The 19652-nt window shown below is 39.3% G+C and overlaps 1 protein-coding gene across 1 annotated transcript in view; it reads right to left on the reverse strand.

The window, feature by feature from the left end:
- Nucleotides 1-14889, reverse strand: part of TXNRD1 (thioredoxin reductase 1) — a 104946-nt gene extending 90057 nt beyond the window's left edge. Inside the window, exons 1-2 of the mRNA XM_006871081.1 lie at nt 14793-14889; nt 10123-10183 (exon numbers count right to left, since the gene is read on the reverse strand). Coding sequence (XP_006871143.1) covers nt 10123-10162 — 40 coding nt within the window. The 5' untranslated portion in view covers nt 10163-10183; nt 14793-14889. The remainder of the gene's footprint in view (nt 1-10122; nt 10184-14792) is intronic.
- Nucleotides 14890-19652: the final 4763 nt, after the last annotated feature.

The raw sequence follows: 19652 nt of genomic DNA on the forward strand, positions 1-19652 counted from the left end.
TATTGATGTTTATGCGTTCCATTTCAGTTTTCAAATTTTCCAATATTCATTCTTCATACATTCCATATTCTGATTATTAATGGATGCTTACAGCTGTTTCTCCTCATTTTGAGTTCTGTACCATCAACAAATGAAGATCCTGAAAGCTTTCCTCATTTCCTTCATCGCAGTCCATGCTAATTTGAGGAGGCAACTCTTCTCCAGTCATATTTTGAGTGCCTTCCAATCTGAGGGGTTCATCCTCCAGCATTATTTATATCTGACAATATTCTGTTGCTAATCATCACATTTCAATATTCAATATCCTGGTGCTATCTGACTGTGTTTCACTGCTATTCATAAGGTTTTCAATGGCTAAACATTCAGAAATAGTCTGTCTCTCCTTCCTAGTCTATCTTAGTCTGGAAGCTCAGCTGAAACCTGTCCACCATGGGTGACCCTGCTGGCATTCAAAATATTGGTGGCTTAGCTTCCAGCATCCCAGCAACATGCAAGCCACCACAGTGCAACAAACTAATAGATAAGTGGTGGTTAGCAATCCAGTGTCACACTAGGACTCAAAAAGACTACAGCACCCATGATCCCAGGTGGTCTCCCATCCATTTACTTACCAGGAACAACCCTACTTAGCCTCAGGTATCGTATGAAATTGGGCACATTTGGGGTGGTATGGCTGTAGACACTAATACATTGTTGTCAAGTGCCATCAAGTCAGTTCCGACCCATAGTGATCCTGTATGGGGTTTCCAAGGAGTGGCTGGCGAGCTTGAACAGCCCACCTTGTGGTTCAAACTGATACTGCAGTACAGTGCATTAACCCACAGCGCCACACCAGGAGCCTCCCAAATTTGTATCATCAGTTCATCCTGACCTATATACATCATCAGCCTATATATCGATATTGGACATTCTTAATACGTCCAGACCAAATTCATCATCTTCCCTTATCTATATCCTGTGTCCTATCTCAATGAATGATACAGAAATCTGAGCAGTTTCCTGGATTTTTCCCTCCACTTCAATCCACACTGAACTGTCTCGCCTATTTAATACTTTCTACTTGGAAAGGCAAAATCTTATTCACATATTTCCACAGTGTTTATCACACTAGCATGACAGATGCACAAATATTTGAATTATTAATACTTTAATGTATTTATTTCCAGTTCTTTTGCTATGCTTTTTAAAGCGAGATGTGATTATGCTTGTGGTATAGTGAATTATAGGAGTTCTGGAGTGGCACTGTGGGTTAATGTGCCAGGCTGCAAAGCTGAACTGCAAGGTCAGTGGTTCAAGTTCACCAGCTGCTCCTCGGAAACCTTGTACAGGGTCGCTATGGGTTGGAACCGACTCAACAGCACTTCACAACAACAGCAACATAGTGAATCACTTAAGGTCTCTTCTATCCAGAGTTCGTACTTCCTATCAAATATTTTTGCCCTGCTGGGTCTGGGTAAGAGAAGGTGGGAGAAGATAGTGCTAGGATGACCTGATTCAGCTGTGGATTCAACAGAGTTCACTGTAATTGTAAAACATTGAAAGTCTCACATGGGTAAAACATGAGCTGTCTCAGAAGCAGGAGGGGATTCTCACTATCATCAAAGAAGAAGGACCAGGAGTAGAGCATGCCCTTTGGACTCCACGATCAGTGTGCACTGGACCTCCTCAACCCAGGGACAGTAAAGCCGTGACACTGGAGGACTGGAGGAGCAGCAAAACCAAGAACCAGAGCAGTAGACTTCTCAGCCCACAGAGAAAGTAAAGCTAAGTGACTCTAGGCAGCAAGCTTGCTTGTAGAGTGGGTGCCTCCAGGCACTTAAGTGGGGGAACTAGGTTTGCTGACCCATGGAACTAGAGCCAAGCTTCAGGCTGAGGCATTTGGTGGCGTGGTGGGTCCTGTGGGTATTTATCAGAAGCTGACTAGAACAATTGTGCCCTGAGAATTTTCTGATCCTGTATTGTAACCTGTTAACTCCCCTAATAAACCCATAACTATGAGTATTGTCTTTGTCTTTGAGTTCTGTGTAGCCACTGCAATGAATTACTGAACCCAGTGGATTAGAGTGTGTCATGGTAGGTATGGTTGATGCTTCTTATTTTTGCCATGCTACAAAAGCTATTTTAAACTTTGTGCTTTCCTCATTAAACATTATGTTATAGACATTTCTCCCATACAATATAAAAAACTCTATATGAATCATTTTTAATGATGGAATAATATGAACTGACAGCTAATACTAAGCACTGATGATGTGTCAGCAACTGTGCTAGGCATTTCATATACATTCTCATTAGATCCCTTTTTTAATAGGTGAAGAAACAAAGGCTCAGAGGAGCAGAGAGTCTCCTACCTGCAGTGACTATGACTAATGAGTCACAATAGATCATGAGCCCTTAGAAGGCAGGACTCATATCACTTATGTATAACAGCAAGCTCTCAAATATTTGTTAAAATAGTAAAATAAAAAAAGGAAGAAAAAAACAATTGACTGGAGTTTTTACGTGGTCATTAACAACACATGTATCATAAGATGAATGCAAAGCTGATGTTCTCCCATGTAAACTATCACTCAATTCACAATAAAAAAATTTTTTAAAAAAGCCTTTACATAGTTAATAAAGCAGAAGCAAACATCAACCCCCACCCCCCCGCAAAAACAAACAAACAAAAAAAACACATGTATCTTGATCCACAAAGACAATCCACAAATACATCCTACTTTGGCGAGTAGTGTCTGGGATCTTAAAAGCTAATGAATGGCCATCTAAAGTGCCTATTGGTCTCTCCATGTGTGGAAGAAAGAAGAGTGATGAAAATTGAAGATGCGTGGAATCAACTAGTCCAATGGACCAATGGAGCAGGTGAACATCAGTCACCATGACTCTTAGACCAGAAGATCTAGACGGTACCCAACCACCACTACCAACTGCTCTGAAAGGATCACATTAGAAGGTCCCAGATAGAGTGGGAAAAAATGTGGAACAAGATTCAAAATAATAAAAAAAGACTGGGCTTACTGGTCAGAAAGACACTGTGGGAATTTGAGACTATGGCCCTCAACTGCTATTCAGGTCTGGAAAAGAACTCACCCTCGTGGCCCAATTTCCAGCCAAGCAGTAGATAGAAATGTAGAGGAGACAACTGCACTAGTAAGGTATGCTCACCACCGAATGGTCAATCATTCAAAATCAGAAGGGCAACATTTAGCTAAGAACAAAGTTGAGAAAGGATGGGAAGGTGGGTGGAATGGTAACAAGAACCACCGGTAGGAAGCTGGGTAACTGCTGTTGCATGGAGTGGATTGCAATCATTGAGATGAAACTAAGTGTCTAATTTCTCAAATGTAAAACCGATGATCTTGTCTGCAAAGCTTTACTCAATTTACTGTAAAAAGTTAAAAAGAGGTGTATCTCGCCTTATGAAAAGCTTAATCTAAATCTATCCTTTTATATATCTAGATACACAAATTAATTAAACACTTTGTTAGAGGCATTACAAATATCCTATTTAATCCTAACAACTCAACAGGAGAAATAACACTTTCTCACTTGATTAAAATAATGCTGTTGATAAATGGTAGAGCATGAATTTGAACCCAGGTCTGCATGATACAAAAACATATTTTCTACTTCTTTAAGAGAAATCTTTTTGTATATGTGAGTCATCTTCTTAAATAATCATCAGCTTTCCTACCATTACAACCATTCTCCCTCCCTTTCTAAGTTGTTCCTCCCTCACTAACATAACTGACTGTCTCCTAGGTTCCTATCTAATCTTTGAGTTGCTGTTGTCAATTTGACCCTGTATTGATAGTTCTTAAAAGAGCACAAAGCTCTATAGACAGGCATTTTTTAGCTAGTTAAGCAAAACTACTATTTAGTTTTAAAAAGACTTAGAGGGTATTTTTGGCTTAAGATTTAAAGATTATCTCAGGGCAAGAGTTTCAGGGATTCATCCACCTTCCATGGATCCAGAAAGTCTAGAATTCATGAAAATTTAAATGTCTGTTATTCTGTTCAGCATCTGCTGATGCATGATTAGGTTGTTTATACCTTCTGGCTATTGCGAATAGCCAATGAATGTTGCAGTGAATAAGGGTGTACAAGTCTCTTTTTGTGTCTCTGCTTTCAAGACTTTTGAGTACATACTTAAAAGTGGAATATGGCACATAAGATGATCGTATGATGGTTCCAGTTTTAGTATTTTAAGGAAGTGCCATACTGCTCACATAGTAACTAGCATTTTGCATTCCTACCAGCAATGGATGAGGGCTCCACTTTTTCCATACTTCACCAATATTTGTTTTCCCATTGTTTTGTTATTATTCTTTGTTTTTCATCTTATCCATCCTGTTGTTGTTGTTAGGTGCCATTGAATCTGTTCTGACTCAATGACTTTATGTACTATGGAAGGAAACACTGTGTAGTTTTGTTGTTGTTTGAACCTATTGTTGCAGCCATAGGTTCAAACCTACTGTAAGCCCATCTCTTTGAGGGTCTTCCTCTTTCTCATTGACTCTCTACTTTACCAAGCATGATGTCCTTCTCCAGGGACTGATCCCTACTGATAACATGTCCAAAGTAAGTGAGATGAAGTCTCTCCATACTTGCTTCTAAGAAGCATTCTGCCTATACTTCTTCCAGGACAAATTTGTTTGTTCTTCTGGCAGTCCATGGCATATTTAATATTCTTCACCAACACCACAATTCAAATGTATCAATTCTTCATCACGCCTTCTTATTCATTGTCTAGCTTTCACATGCTAGACAACAAGGACAATACAGTGATTGAAAACACCATGGTCAAGTGCATCTTAGTCTTCAAAGTGACATCTTTGCTTTGTGACACTTTAAAGAGATCTTTTGCAGCAGATTTGCACAGAGATAGCTGAAGAGCAGCTGCTAGGTAGCAGGTTGCATAACCTCTGGTTGAAAGAGTCACTGCCACAGCCAGGAACACCTATCAGAGAAGTCATTGTCTGGTACAGAGGCCAATAGCATGAGCATCATATGTAAGGCAGGTAGAGTGAGTCATGAAAGGTTCTGAGGAGGTAGCTGGAGGAAGCAGGGGGAGGGACCATCCATCCATCCTATGTATCAATGCTCTTCCACACTTTGTTTCCTCATCTTAAGAGTGTGACATCACCACCTGCCTCACTGATGGTACTCTGAAGACGAACTAGGAGCCATATCAGGTGCACAGGCCTCTGACACCGGAAGGCAAGTATATAGGGCGACTTCCACTGCCCTCACACAGACACTGAGGTTTTGCCTTCCTGATGTGGAGCTCTCCCCCAAGCACCAATCTTGGTAGGTCCAAGTTGACCTCAACAGTTGTTCTCAACTAATAACTTCATATTGTTGTTGTTGTTAAGTACCATCGAGTTGGCTCTGACTCACAGCAACTCTGTATAGGGCTTCCAAGGGGTTGCTGGTAGGTTTGGACTGCCGACCTTGTGGTTAGCAGTCCAGAGCTTATCCTACAGCACCACACATAACCTCTTACAGACAGGATCAAAATAAAGTCCAACTGAGGACTTGTCAGTTTGTGGGGAGGCTCCCTGGCATCGAAAACACAGGAACTCACTAGTAGGCTTTTTTTTTCAACTTTGTGTTGTGACTTGAGTGAAGGTTTACAGAGCAGATCATCAGTTTTACATTCAACAAACCCTACCCTCCGCTTCATTTTAGTGATCCCCCTCAGTGTAATGTCACTTGTCCCACGTCCTCCCTGTATCTCTTGTTTCCATTCCTCCTCCTTTTCCCCACCTTTCTGAATTTTGTCCTTAGGTAAATGCTGCCCTTTGATCTTGAATGGTGTGTATCCTCACTAGCCTTGCTGTCTTCCCTATAGACCTAACTACTGCTTAGCTGAAAATTGAGCCACAGGGTTGTGATCAGTTCCAGACCTGAAGGATGACCAAGGGTCATAATCTCAGGGTTCCACTAGTCGTCATGCGACTAGTAAGCCTGGTCTTTTTTTATGATTTTGAGTTTTGTTCCACATTGTTGCCCACTCTGTTCAGCACCTTCTAATGTGATCCCTTTCAGAGAAGTTGGTAGTGGTAACATCATTGGCAGTCTTCCCATTACCACTTTGGTTAGGCAGCACATGCCACTGACTGACCCAGGCCCTCAACTCAAAAGGGAGATCAAGAAAATTTGCTGGAGAAAAGTCAGTCCAACTCCATAAGAGCATGAGCTCCCCACCTAGTTCAGTGCCTGGACACAGCAGCACTCATTAAATATGCTCAATGAATAAAGACAACCACCTGATTCTGTACCTGATCTCTTTACTGACCAATTGCACCATCTGATTCCTTTAGTGCCTACCATGATCCAGGCACTGGGAAGATAAAGTAGTCAAGACTAGTACAAGAGTCATGCCTACGGAGGGTTCTTTTTCATTGTTTAAAATCTGCGCAGCAGAACATATATCAATTCAACAATCCACAATTCAGTGATACGGATTGCATTCAAGTTATATACCATTCTCTCCCTCTTTTTTCAAGTTGTTTCCTACCTTGTTAACATAAACTCACTGCCCCCTAGACTCATCTTCACTATCTAATCTTTCAAATTGCTTGACAATAGTCAATTTGATCCCATCCATACAGAGTTCTTTAAAAGAACCCAGTGTAGGCAGACATGTTTTACTAATTAAGTCACACTATTATTTGGTTTAAAGAAGACAGCAGATGATATTTTTTATTTAAAGTTAAAGATGATCTCAAGACAATATTTTTAGGGGTTCATCCAGCATTCAGGAAGCCTGGAACTCCATGAGCATTTGAAATTCTATTCCACTTTCCCTCTTTCAGTCCATATTCTTCTACAGAATCTCAGGTCAAAATGCTCAGTAATGGTAGCTAGTTCTTCTGGTTTCATGGCAAAGGAAGTAGTTGTTTATGGAGGCACTTTGGCACACATGCCATATCCTCTTCCTATTCCTGACTCTCTTTCTTCTATGGAGGCTTCTTCACAGAGCCAAGCAGAAGCAGATAAAAAGAAAGCTGCTCCTTCATGAAACCAGTAGTTAAGAACCACATCAGCAGTTCCAGGTCTATAATTACAAGCTCCTTGAAGACATGGACCAGATTATATATCTTTCCTGCATGGCTACTCTGTGAGGGCAAATAAAGTCTTAATATTGTTATGAAAATAGTTTGGCCTTGAGGACCCTTCAAAAAGTCTCAGGCACCTCTAGGCGTCTGCAGACCAGACTTGAGAAATGGCTGAGTTACACTATAAATTCAGGTCTATTTGGGCAAGCTGCCCAAGTCCCAGGCTAGGAGAAAGCATGGGAAAGAAGACAACTTCTCATGTGTGATGGAGTCAGGACACAAAGGTTCAACAGGTGCCTCACCTAGCAAGAGGCTCTCCATCCTTCCACTGCAGAGCTGATGCTAGACAAACCTGTCTCATCTCACACACAGAAGTGTTCTTAGGCAAGACTTCAGCAACAGATGAGTGGGAGTTCCTAGCTATGATTTATAGACCTGGAACTACTTCCACAGAAACAGGAAGGAGCTTCCTGTCTAATTAGTGTTTGAAGACAGGAGTCAAATTTTTAAAGTATTTAAAACTTGCCTGTAATGACCACCCACCCACCTATTAGCACCTCTGTCTAGCTCTTTGCCTTCCAACACAAGCTCCCCCAGTACTTGGTACCCCTATCCTTTTCATCCTCTTCCAATGTTACCTCCCCCTCATTTTCTCATCCTTAAAGGTCACGTGCATTTGCTTTGTATTATTTTAGTTTGGTTCACTTATTTTTGTTGTCTTTTTCCCCCTCCTAATTCATACCAAGTTGAAAATGACAGCTCTCTCCAAAATACTTATATTTCTTAAAGGCTACTTTTGGCACAAATGACATTTCAATTGTTAGATTTCCTTTCATGTGTTATGGAGTATTTATGAGGCAAGAGCCTTCCTGGAAAGAACAGAAAGCCATACCATGAGAGACAAACTTATGGAATATTGGAAAAATACATAGATTTTGGAATTAGTCTTGATGTGGTTCTGTGGGTTAATGCGTTGGACTGCAACATTGGTTTGAACCACAAGGTCAGCGGTTCAAGCTTACCAGATACTCCTCGGAAATGCTACGAGTGAGAATCGACTTGACGGCACTTAACAACAACACCAGTGTCCAAAATATAGATCTACTACTTAAATGAAGTTCCCACTTAGTCTCAGGAGCTCTGGTAGCAGAGTGGTTATGAATCAGGCTGCTAACCTCAGGGTCAGCAGTTCTAAACTACCAGTTGTTACATGGGAGAAAGATAAGGCTTTCTGCTCCCACAAAGACTTACAGCCTCAGAAACCCTATACAAGGTCACTATGAGTCAGAACCAACTCCACAGCACATAACCATCACCACCACCTAATCTCACTGTCAGTAAGTCAATTCTGACTCGCAGCAATGCTATAGAACAGAGTAGAACTGCTCCATAGGATTTCCAAGACTGTAAGTCTTTATGGAAGCAGACTGCCACATCTTTCTCCTATAAGGGCAGCTGGTGGGTTTAAACCATGAACCTTTTGGTTGACACCCCAATTCAACCCACTGTGTTACCAGGGTTCCTTTAAATGACCTTAGGTAAGTTACTTAACTTCTCTGGGCCTCAATTTCCTTATCTGTAAAAAGGGAATTCTACCTCCCTTGTATAGTTCTGTGAGGATTATTGAATACAGCATTGTCGTTGTTGTTAAGTGCCATTGAGTCAGTACTGACCCATAGCAACCCTATGCACAGCAGAATGAAACACTACCCGATCCTGGGCCAACCTCACTACTGTTGCCACACTTGAGTCCACTGATGCTGCCACCTGGCCTATCCATCTCATTGGGGGTCTTCTTCTTTTTCTCTGACCTTCCACCTTACCAAACATGATATCCTCCAGCGACTGGTCCCTCCTGACAGTATATCCAAAGTATGAGAGATGAAGTTTGACCATCTTGGCCTCTAAGGAGCACTCTGGTTGCACTTCTTCCAAATCAGATCTATTGGTTCTTTTGGCAGCCCATGACACTTTCAATATTCTCCTTCAACACCATAACTCAATGGAATTCAGCATACTCCCTACCAAACAGTAGGTACTTAATCAATGTGAGTGATTATCTGGCTCCCTCTGCATTAGGTAGCATAGTGGTTACGAATCGGGCTGCTAACCTCAAGGTCAGCAGTTCGAAACTACCAGCTGTTCCATGGGAGAAAGATGAGGCTTTCTGCTCCCATAAAGATTTATAGCCTCGGAAACCCTATACCAGGTCGCTATGAGTCGGAACCAACTTGACAGCACATAACCACCACCATCTGTGTTAGGAAATCTTGTCCCACAAAGATCTGCTTCCTGACCCAGGCCTGTACTTTACATCCTAGTTACCCATATATTCCAGCTGCCACATATCTTTTTCTTTCTGACTGAATCCCCTCTCTACTGTTTCATTTATTTGGATATTGGCCTCACACTCTGTAAATGCCCAGGATTCTGTTTAAGATCAACCCTTGTGTCTGATCTCAAGGGACCCACTTTTCCTTCTAGAAATGATGGCATTGCATACTTGGTTAGAGTCTTAATCAAGCTTGACTGATGAGTCCTTGGGATTTTCTGATCCATAAACAAAGCGCCTGGGTCTAGAAAGAGACTTTGCTTTTCTCTGGAAAACAACCTTTCACTGGAATTTCCAGCCACACATCACTGTTCATTCACCTTACTAGTCTTAGTGTGTTCCTACCCAAATTCTGAATGCAGCTCAATTTGTATTAAATTCCAATCCTCTGGTATTACTTGCCAGAGAAGGTAGAAATTTGCAAAAATAATCAGGTTAATCTAAAGTCAGTAAATATTGTCCCTGTAACTAGACCCAAAGTGAATGGGAAGAACTATTTAAACAACAGGGGACTCTGAGTCTTGCTAGGTCTATAAACTAGGCAAAGGCTAAAGGTAAATATGATTAGTCCCAGGAGATTCTCCTGTCTAATTGAGCCAAAAAAAGGAATTGAGTACTAAGAGCTCACTAAACAATAAAACTTCAAGAAAGAAAAATAAAAACCATATAGAAGAGATCAAATAAAATGTACAGACAGATTAATTTACACATTAAACAGGATCTTACCTGCTTGATCAAGTTCGAGCAGAAAATAAGGAACACACATGGATTTAAATAACTTCTTTACCTAGAAGTTAAAAAACCACCGGGGGAGAATGTCAAAGAAAGGTTATCATTAACAGCAAAAAAGTCTCTTATCCAGTCTTATTACTTTCCTCCTCAACCTGCCCTCTCCTTTGAAAACTTTCCAGTTCATTTTATATAACCCACAAGATTCTCCTTGCAGATGGTAATGATATTTAAAAGGGTGTTTGAAGTTTCTTGATTCTAGTCTATTGAATTGAATCTATTGACAATGATTCACCTATACGGCATCATAAAATATATTTTATGTTTGGTGACTCAGTCTGCTACATTACAAATGAGTTTAATATTAACCATGATTTTTCAAAAAAGGCACTGGAACACTTAATGTTTACAGAGCATTATGAGATGACCCTAGGACATTTTACAATAGTCAAGTGACTAATTAATTTTGCAAAGCAACCTTCAAGTAATTATAAAATCATATGCTCAAGATTATACAAACTATACTAGTTTAAAAAAACACAAATTTTTTTTGTTCAAGGAGAAAAGTTACTTTCACCAAATTTATACTACCAGATAACATCCAAATGATTGCTAAAACAGACTTTATATTGAATACCACGTATGTTGTTTTTGTTATTGTTAAGTGCTGTTGAGTCAGTTCCAACTCATAGCCATCTTGTATAGGGTTTCCAAGGAGCGGCTAGTGTGTTTGAACAGCTGGCCTGTGGTTCAAAATGACCTTGCAGTCCGGTGCTTCTCCTACAGCACCACACCAGGACTTGTGTTCCCCATACAGACCTGCTTATTGTCTAGCTGAAAACTGAGCCATGCGAGTGAGTTCAATTCCACTATGGGCCATGGTCTCAGGGGTCCATCAGTCTCTATCTGATCAGTAAGCCTCATGGTTTTTTCTGATTTTGAGTTTTTTTCAACATTTTTCTCCCATTCTATCCAGGAATTTTAATGTGATTCAGGGCAGTTGGTACTGATAGCTGGGTACGATCTAGTTCTGCCAATACAATATTTTTTTAAGAATGAAAGAACTAATTTCTTCATAATATACCATTTCAGTAATCTTCCTCTTAGACCCCTCTGACCAGCCACCGAAGTCTCAGTGTGAATTCAGAGCCCCTGGCAATACACATTTAAGGAGATAAAAATCCTTCTGAAGAATGACAAGGAAGTCTATAGGGACATTAAGGAAAGTTCCAAGAAAGCTATAACTGGGAAACCACCTGGACAAAAGCCAATTCATATTCCAAAACTCACTTTTAAAAAGAAAACTAGAAAGTTCATACACACATAAAATCACATTCTTAAGACTTTCTTAGCCACTTAGAAATATACCATTTGTAGTTTGTTACAAACGTAAACAAGTTTTCCAGGCTTAGAGAAGGAAACACTAGAAGCAAACAAGCTTCTGACAGTAATTAGTGAAACTTGATAATAAGTGAAATGTAGAAAATAAACTCTTCAGTTTCCCTAGAGTAAACATGATCTGATTTCAAGAAACTCCTTTTTTGAGGGGAGGTTATTGTTTAACTCTGACTAAACGTAAGTAAGCACTATTCCAAAGTACAAGATTAAAGATCCATATCAAATACCAGATTTATTCAAATAAATATCAGGTTTATTCAAGTGCCAGTTTTAAGAGTAGTCTTAGTGATTAAAGGAGACGATGGTAAACTTTGTCTGTAAAATAAACCCACTATTGAGGAATGGCAGTGGGCCTCCATGTCAAGGAAAAGATAGACCTTAATGAGACATTGTTCGCTGACTCCGACTACATACTTCTGATCTTCAACTGAACTATTTTAGGTAACAATGACCACATTTCCCAAATGGTAGGGAGGGTTTATCATTGTCCTTTAAAACCCACTTTTCACAATAGGAGTTACTCAAAGCACACATGATAGCCTGTTATGCAACACATAGGGCACTAACTTTATAATAATTTCCTTGTGAGCATTTCTCAACTTGAATGAATGCAAATGACACTTTTTACCCCAGAGAGAAATATATACTAATAACAGAGCCAGCACAAATGAAAAAAGGAAGTTTCTCTATTCTGGTTTATTCACATCACAATTGGTCAATGAGATGATAAAATCAAAAGGGAATGGAAAATGTTTGGGGAATTTCTATTTCAAGGTAATAATAATAATAAAGTGGACAGTCAAGTATATAAATTGTACCCCTATAGCAGTAATTCACTATTTTTACTAGGAGAAACACCTAAACATGAAAGCAATTAAAAATTTTTTTTAATAAAAACATTGAAAATTAATCTTCATACTAAATGTCACAAATCTGAGAACCATTTATATAATCAGAAATATATAAACTAAGAAATTGGCATTTGCCCACATACAACCAGAGGATGCTTGTTTAGAAACTGGTATACCCAGGATTATTCAGATGGCACTGAAATTGTCTGAGTAACTACACATTTAAATAAAATAAGTTTGCAAATAACTAACACAAGTTTTATAGGAAAAGTTCTTCATTCCTAGAGTAGATTTAGTAAAATACATTTTTAAAGTGCAGCAGGGACAAGGTTTGTCTTTACAGGGTAGGCATGATCTGGAGACTAAGGAAGAGTTTATGGGATGAGCACACTTACTGGTTGAAGAAGCCTGAAATTGTGGGGTGCACGTGGAGAATCTAACTAGTAGTAGCAAGCCTGGTCACTAGACAAGCCCCCCTTTTATTTTTCTAACAGAACTGGGGTCCAAATTGGAATTTTCCAATTCTTTAATAATGTTTAAGAACATAAGAAGAGTTCTGGCACATAGCCGATGCTCTAATGGCAGCTATTATTAATAAACTAGTACACTGCAGATTCCCAAGTGCTTTTGCAAAGACCTGAACTCATTTGGTCCTCATAATAAAGCTGTATGTTTAAACAAGTATAGTAAGTAGATAATGGTGGCAGTGCTGGTGGCAAGCCACCCAGTCAATTCCGACTCATAGCGACCCTGGACAGAGTTTCCCAGGCTGTAAATCTTTATGGTCACAGAAAGCCTCATCTTTCTCCCATGGAGCAACTGGTAGATTTGAACTGCTGACCTTGCAGCTCATAATCCACTATGCTACCAGGGCTCCTTTATAGTAAATGAGATGGCATTATTCTCTTTCTTTTAATGCTTACAACTATAGATTTCTAGAATTAGAACCCAGATCTTCTGACCTCAAGTGTTCCTTCTACCATTTTGTTGTTGTTAAGTGTTGTTGAGTAAGTTCCCACTCATAGCTACCCTGAAATAGTGTTCCTGAGGAGCAGCTGGTGGGTTTGAAGTGCCGACTTGCAGTCCAGTGCTTATCCTATAGTGTCACTATTTATGGAGCTTTGGAGGGAGAGGTTAGACTAGACAAAGTAACCACTGGTAGGATTAATTTTACTTGGAATAAAGTCAGCTTGGATTGTCATTTAACCCAGCGTTAGTGCTAATGGAGTATCACCATCCAAGGTTTTAAGTCAGCATTTACTATGCTCTGGACTGCTGGTGTGGTGCTGCAGGATAAGCACTGGACTGCTCCCACCAGTCACTCCTCAGAAACTCTAAACAGGGTTACTATGAGTCGGGACGGACTCAGTGGCACTTACCAACAACAACAACAGGTATGCTCTATGGACTTTTAAATACTAATTTATTTAACCATCAAAACAAATTTGTGAGCTAGGTACTATTATTGTTCACATTTTACAGATAGGGAAACTGAGGCACAACAGGTAAGTCATTTCACTAAGGTCACATGGCTAATAAGTCACATAGCTAGAATCCAAACTCTGACTTCAGATTCTAGGCTCTTAACCATTATTTTGGTAACAGAAAAGATTAGACAACCATATAATTTCAGAACTAAAAGGATCAACCATCAACTACCCAACCCCTTCATTAAATGAAAGGGGGAGTGTTTTCCCCAAAGCAGATAAGATCACCAGAGCTAGTTAACTAAGCTAAGCTAAGAATTACAGCAGTTATATTTCTAATATCCTGCCCAATTCCAAACTATCTAACACTTTCTGTACTAGTGATTTAAAATTTAGCATGGGCTATCTTAGATCTTTTTTTTTAAGCTCATTTCTTCCTTGTCTGTCATGGTGACAGGAATTGTATCTCCAACCTCATTGCATCTCTACTCCTGACTCCATATCATAACCTTGTGGTTCGCAGTCCAGTGAGCCGCTCCTCCCTCTAGCTATGATCCCTGACCTTTTCTCTGGTCAAATTAAGAACCACATCAGAAGCACAGCTTATTCTTTGCTAAATCATCTTCCCAGTAATCGACTAAAGCATAAAGAGGTAACTATCAAAGTTTAGGAGCACCATATATAACAACTGCCTATGAAATATTCCCTACAAGACATGCTTAAAATCAACTGGTTTGATAACTCCCCACCTTAATCTTTCCTGACCTTGACAACCTGGAAAAAATCTAGTGTGTTGCAAAAGCTCAAAAAATGATTACTCAAGTAATATTTTGGTCTCAAATCAACACTCTACAATGACTCTGAAACAAGTTACACCTACACATACCCCTTCCTAAAGTGGCATCCAATTGTTTATACCCAAGATCAGCAGTTGCTCAAATTTCTACAATTCAAGGTTTTTTCCCACCATCCCTCCAGGTTGAAGTCTTACCTCAGTACAGTGCTTGCATGTGGATTTACTGAAGATGACCACAGGGTGACTATCGATATAGGCCTGCAGCAGAGCTCTGGGGTCTGTGATGGCTGTGCTGGTGGCTCTTGAGGACCTACTCACACCAGTGGCTGGGTTTTCTGTCAATGTTTGACTACCATGATGATACCTAGCTAGAATTAATGGAAGCAACAATGGTAATTATCAGAAAGGAAAACATGATGATACATTTTCTAATATTAGGTTTACTCTAAAAAGACTTATAATTTTAGCCCCAAGGGCCAAAATCAGGAATCTGAGGAAGGACTCTTAGCAGAAATTATGCATTTAGTTGTACCATGTGATTTGAGAGTTCTGGCAACTCATTCAATATTCCGACTCAGATTGTCACACGGGTCAGTTCTCAGCGGGTCCTGACAAATGTTAAGCAATAGTCTCAAGTGTCCTTGGAAGCAGGAGCATTAAGTAATAGGTTCTGAACACTGAGGGGCATAGTTTGCTCCCCACTAATCCCACCCATGGTTTAAATACAGAGGCTGAAGGTCACACATTATGTTCCCTTCTCATACAACCCTGCTCAGTGCCATTGGGGGACATCAGTTTACACCAAGGCATGCACATTTTCTCCTGGATAAGCATTCCCAAGATCTTCAGGCCACAGAGGCAGTACAATTAAAGAACAAAACAAAAATGACTTTCTTCAGGATTTGTATGACCCAATCTGGCACCACTCCAAAGATGACCCAGCTTTAGTGGTATGCTATCCCCACATGACAGCACCGTCACCTGGGCATCACCAGCCAAACCACCAAAAGATTGCTACCTCCAGCTTGTAAAGTTTTAAAACTAGCTATCTTGTTCAGAGCCACAAACAAACCAAGCTTAATCTTACCCTTACCCTTATTCCTTGCTCCTTAAGTGATAAGCTGAACATCTTCAGCAGCTAAAAGCACACCGATGTCTACATTCTGCCTTTATTTTTTCAGATTGCTATAACTCTTTTGAGCAACCCAAAAGCATTTCATGCTCATGTCCATCTCCAAGTCCTATTCTTGACTCCTTCTGTCATAAGTTTATTGAAAGGATCAGTTGTTGACATTCAACTCTGGTCTGATCTTTTATCTGCCTATGAATATTTAAGTCAAAATAATACTTTTTTTTTTTCTATCCCAACACTGAATACAAAGGGGCTTCAAAAAGTGTGTGGAAAATTCCATGATCTTTTCATTTCATTTTTTCACAATCTTTTTAAAGCCCACTTGCATTATTAACAATCTAGCATTTTTCCAGTCTTTTCTGAAAATCTTATTTATTGAACAGAATCTTTTAAAAATATTTTCTACAAAAAAATTCTTACCAGAACTATCATGCCAACCCTTTTCTACCCCAGAGCTCTATTATGTAACCATATGATTCTGCCAAAATATAAAGCAGACATAAAATAGAAAATAAATCCAAAGATAAGATTAAAGAAAACACAAGGAAAAATTTTTTAATGAAAAATAAGACTTAAACTGTATCATCTATCTCTTAAGGAAAAGTTAAATGTTAATCTGAATTACTAGATGTGGCCATTAGAAAAATACAGTACTTTTGTGTTATAGATGAAAACAAAACAAAAACAAAAAACTGAGTAAAGTAACAGAGCTTTTTAACATGTTAAGTAGGATACCTATGATAATATAATGAAAGTATGGACCAGAAAAATATATAGGTACATAAAATTTTGCCTGTAATTTTAGAATGGTTTATCTGAATTTCATCTCCTTATTTTCTAAGGCATTTACACACTTTTGGAAATCTATAAAGTGGTGCAAACTTTTTTAGAGCAATTGGAAACCTCTATTAAAGACTTCTAAGAATTTATTATAAGATATGTACAATGAATTTTTTGCATCACTGACGGCTGTAATGACCCCAAAGTGGGCATGCATATGCATGTCCATCATTAGGGAACTGAATAAATGAGTGATGACATCGTTATATAATGATGTACAACAGTTATTAAAGAGAGTAGATGTAGATCTATATATTTTATTATAGAAAATGTCCTGGTGTTTACTACTGTGGAATTAGCAAAACATAAATAGCCTGACCTTATGTGTATATCTATGTTTCTGTATAAAGCCTTAGAGGCTCCGTGGGTAAGCACTTGACCTGCTAACCAAAAGGCAGTCAGGAGGAAGATGTGACAGTCTTTGGCGGTACAGTTTACAGCCTTGATAACCCTCTGGGGAAGCTCTACACTGTCCTATAGGGTGGCTATATGTCCGAACTGACTTGATGGCAGTGGGTTTGGTTTTTGGTTTTATGCTTATCTCCACAGAAAATCCCTAAAAGGGGTCTAACACTGGTTATCTCTACGAAGCTGAACTTTTCATCATATACTCTTTTGTATAATTTTTATCAAATCTCTCCTAAAACTTGTTTATTGTATGAAATCTTTTTTTTTTTTTTTTTTTAAACCAATATATCAAAAATATTACATGGACATGTATTATGCTTTTAATGCTTTTTTTTAAAAATTGTAGTATGACCAAGCAGTTGCTGTTTCAACAATCTTCACATGTACAATTCAGTGACATTAAATATGTTCACTATGCTGTTCAACTACCATCACTATTTATATTATTTTTGTAATAATAGTTGTCTAAAAGGTAGTCAATTGAAAAAATAATCCTTGTTAGTGTCTGGATAAAATTAAGAACCAAGAGATGGCTGCTTATATACTAGACAGTCCAATGTTGCTTACATCTAAAATAGGGAAAGGAAAGTCAAAGACGTTGTTGTTGTTAAGTGCCATTGAGTCGGTTCTGACGCATAGCGACCCTGTACAGGGTTTTCAAGGCTGTAAATCTTTACGGGAGCAGACAGCCTCATCTTTCTCCCATGGAACAGCTGGTAGTTTCGAACTGCTGACCTTAAGGTTCGCAGCCCGATTCGTAACCACTACGCTACCAGAGCTCCTTTCAAAGACATTAGACATCCCCTTTTCTCTGAGATATGAGGAATTAGTTCTTCTTAAAGAAAAAAGGAACTCTGGTAGCGTAGTGGTTATGAATCGGGCTACGAACCTTAAGGCCAGCAGTTCGAAACTACCAGCCATTCCCTAGGAGAAAGATGAGGCTTTCTGCTCCTGTAAAGATTTACAGCCTCGAAACCCCTGTACAGGGTCACTATGAGTCGGAACTGACTCCACGGCACATAACAACAACAAGAAAGAAAAAAAAACACCTGGAATCTGTGCTAATTAATTACACGATCCCAAAAGAGCAATGGGACTCTGTATTTTATATGCAGAATATGTCAACCCAGACTATACCTATAGCACCTGCCCTCCATAAACTAGAGAGTCTAAGGTAGGCCTCTCAATCCTTACTCACACCAAAATCACCTAGCTTCCCTAGGCCTCATCCTTAACTGACAAAACCAGAACCATCAGGCTTGAGAATTGACTCGGTATGGACACGTCTGTGGTTGTACATGTATGCATCTATTTTAAATGCTCAGCAGCGATTCCAATGCGTACCCCTAGTTAAGACTACTGGATTAAGTCCATGTGACACATCACTACAGCCTCACCAATGCACTTTCAAAAGTTTCTTCTAACTTAAACTCTTTGGTTTTCCTGTTCAGTTCATCTTTTCCATTTTGCTTATTGAGACGGCATCATGGAAATAAAGGTCTCAAGTAGTCATAGCTCACGGGAAGAGAATCACAGCATGTCAGCAGGTGAGAGATGCTGAAGGTCACTATGATGAGGAACTCCCGGTCGAGACAGGAATTCATTGATGTCAGTTCTCCTGATTCCATTATACCTTACTGACTCCTTTGTCCTTGTGGGATGACTGATTGTAAAAGAAGGTGACAATTCCTTACATAGCATCTACACTGAGGACACCACCCAACTATTAAGCTCAGATTGTTGCCAACACATAGAGCACAGTTCTAAGAGGCAGCACAAAGAAAGGAATGTCTCCCATGACCACACAGAGCTACAGTCGTACTGGGCAAAGAGTTTACCAGAAATAAAAGTAAAATAAACAAATAGGTGGGTACATCAACAATAAGAGATTACCCAACTCATTAAAATCCATCCAAATTTTTCCTTACATTCTTCCTCTAGCAAAGACAAATGAACTTTTGCCTATAACTTTATCATTTATTTTCTAAGTTTTCACCCCTCAATTTTGAAATAAACTTGTGCAGCACTCAAAGAAAACTCTGAAACAAATGTTGCAAGAACAGTTCAGAACCAGGTAATCAGAAAAGTTAGTATAAAATTGTCATTAGGAATGCCTCCCATTTTGTCAGGTTTTTGACTCAAGACCAATTCCTAACATCTGAATCAAAGAAGTACCTACGATCCACTTGTAAAACCCAAAGAAAAGTTGAGAATAATAATAATAAAATATTCTCCATACTTCTATGTATAAAACTAAACATACAGAGTAGTGAAAGCAACTGGCTAGCTTAGAAATCGACAAATATAGAATGATGTCACATATGCTAAAAAGGCATTGAGGAGCACAGGAGTTGCAATGATGAAGTGCTCAGCTACTAACTGGAAGGCTGGCAGTTGGAAGCCACCCAATGGCTCCAAGGACAAGACCCTGACAATTGGCTCCGATGAAGATTACAGCCTAGACAACCAGAGAGGGCAGTTCTACTGAGTCGTAGGAGGTTGCGGTGAGTCAAAATTGACCGAAAGGAACGTACAACTACAACAACAAAAAGGCATTGCGAAACAATGAGGATAGAATGTGTTTTTTAAATAGTATGGCAATTATGGCTTGGCAATTTGGAAGAAAATTGTTTTGATTTGTCTCTTACTATATAGCCAAACATGTTAAAAGGACC

The sequence above is a fragment of the Chrysochloris asiatica genome, unplaced genomic scaffold, assembly GCF_000296735.1.
Source record: "Chrysochloris asiatica unplaced genomic scaffold, ChrAsi1.0 scaffold00160, whole genome shotgun sequence".
NCBI lineage: Eukaryota > Metazoa > Chordata > Mammalia > Afrosoricida > Chrysochloridae > Chrysochloris > Chrysochloris asiatica.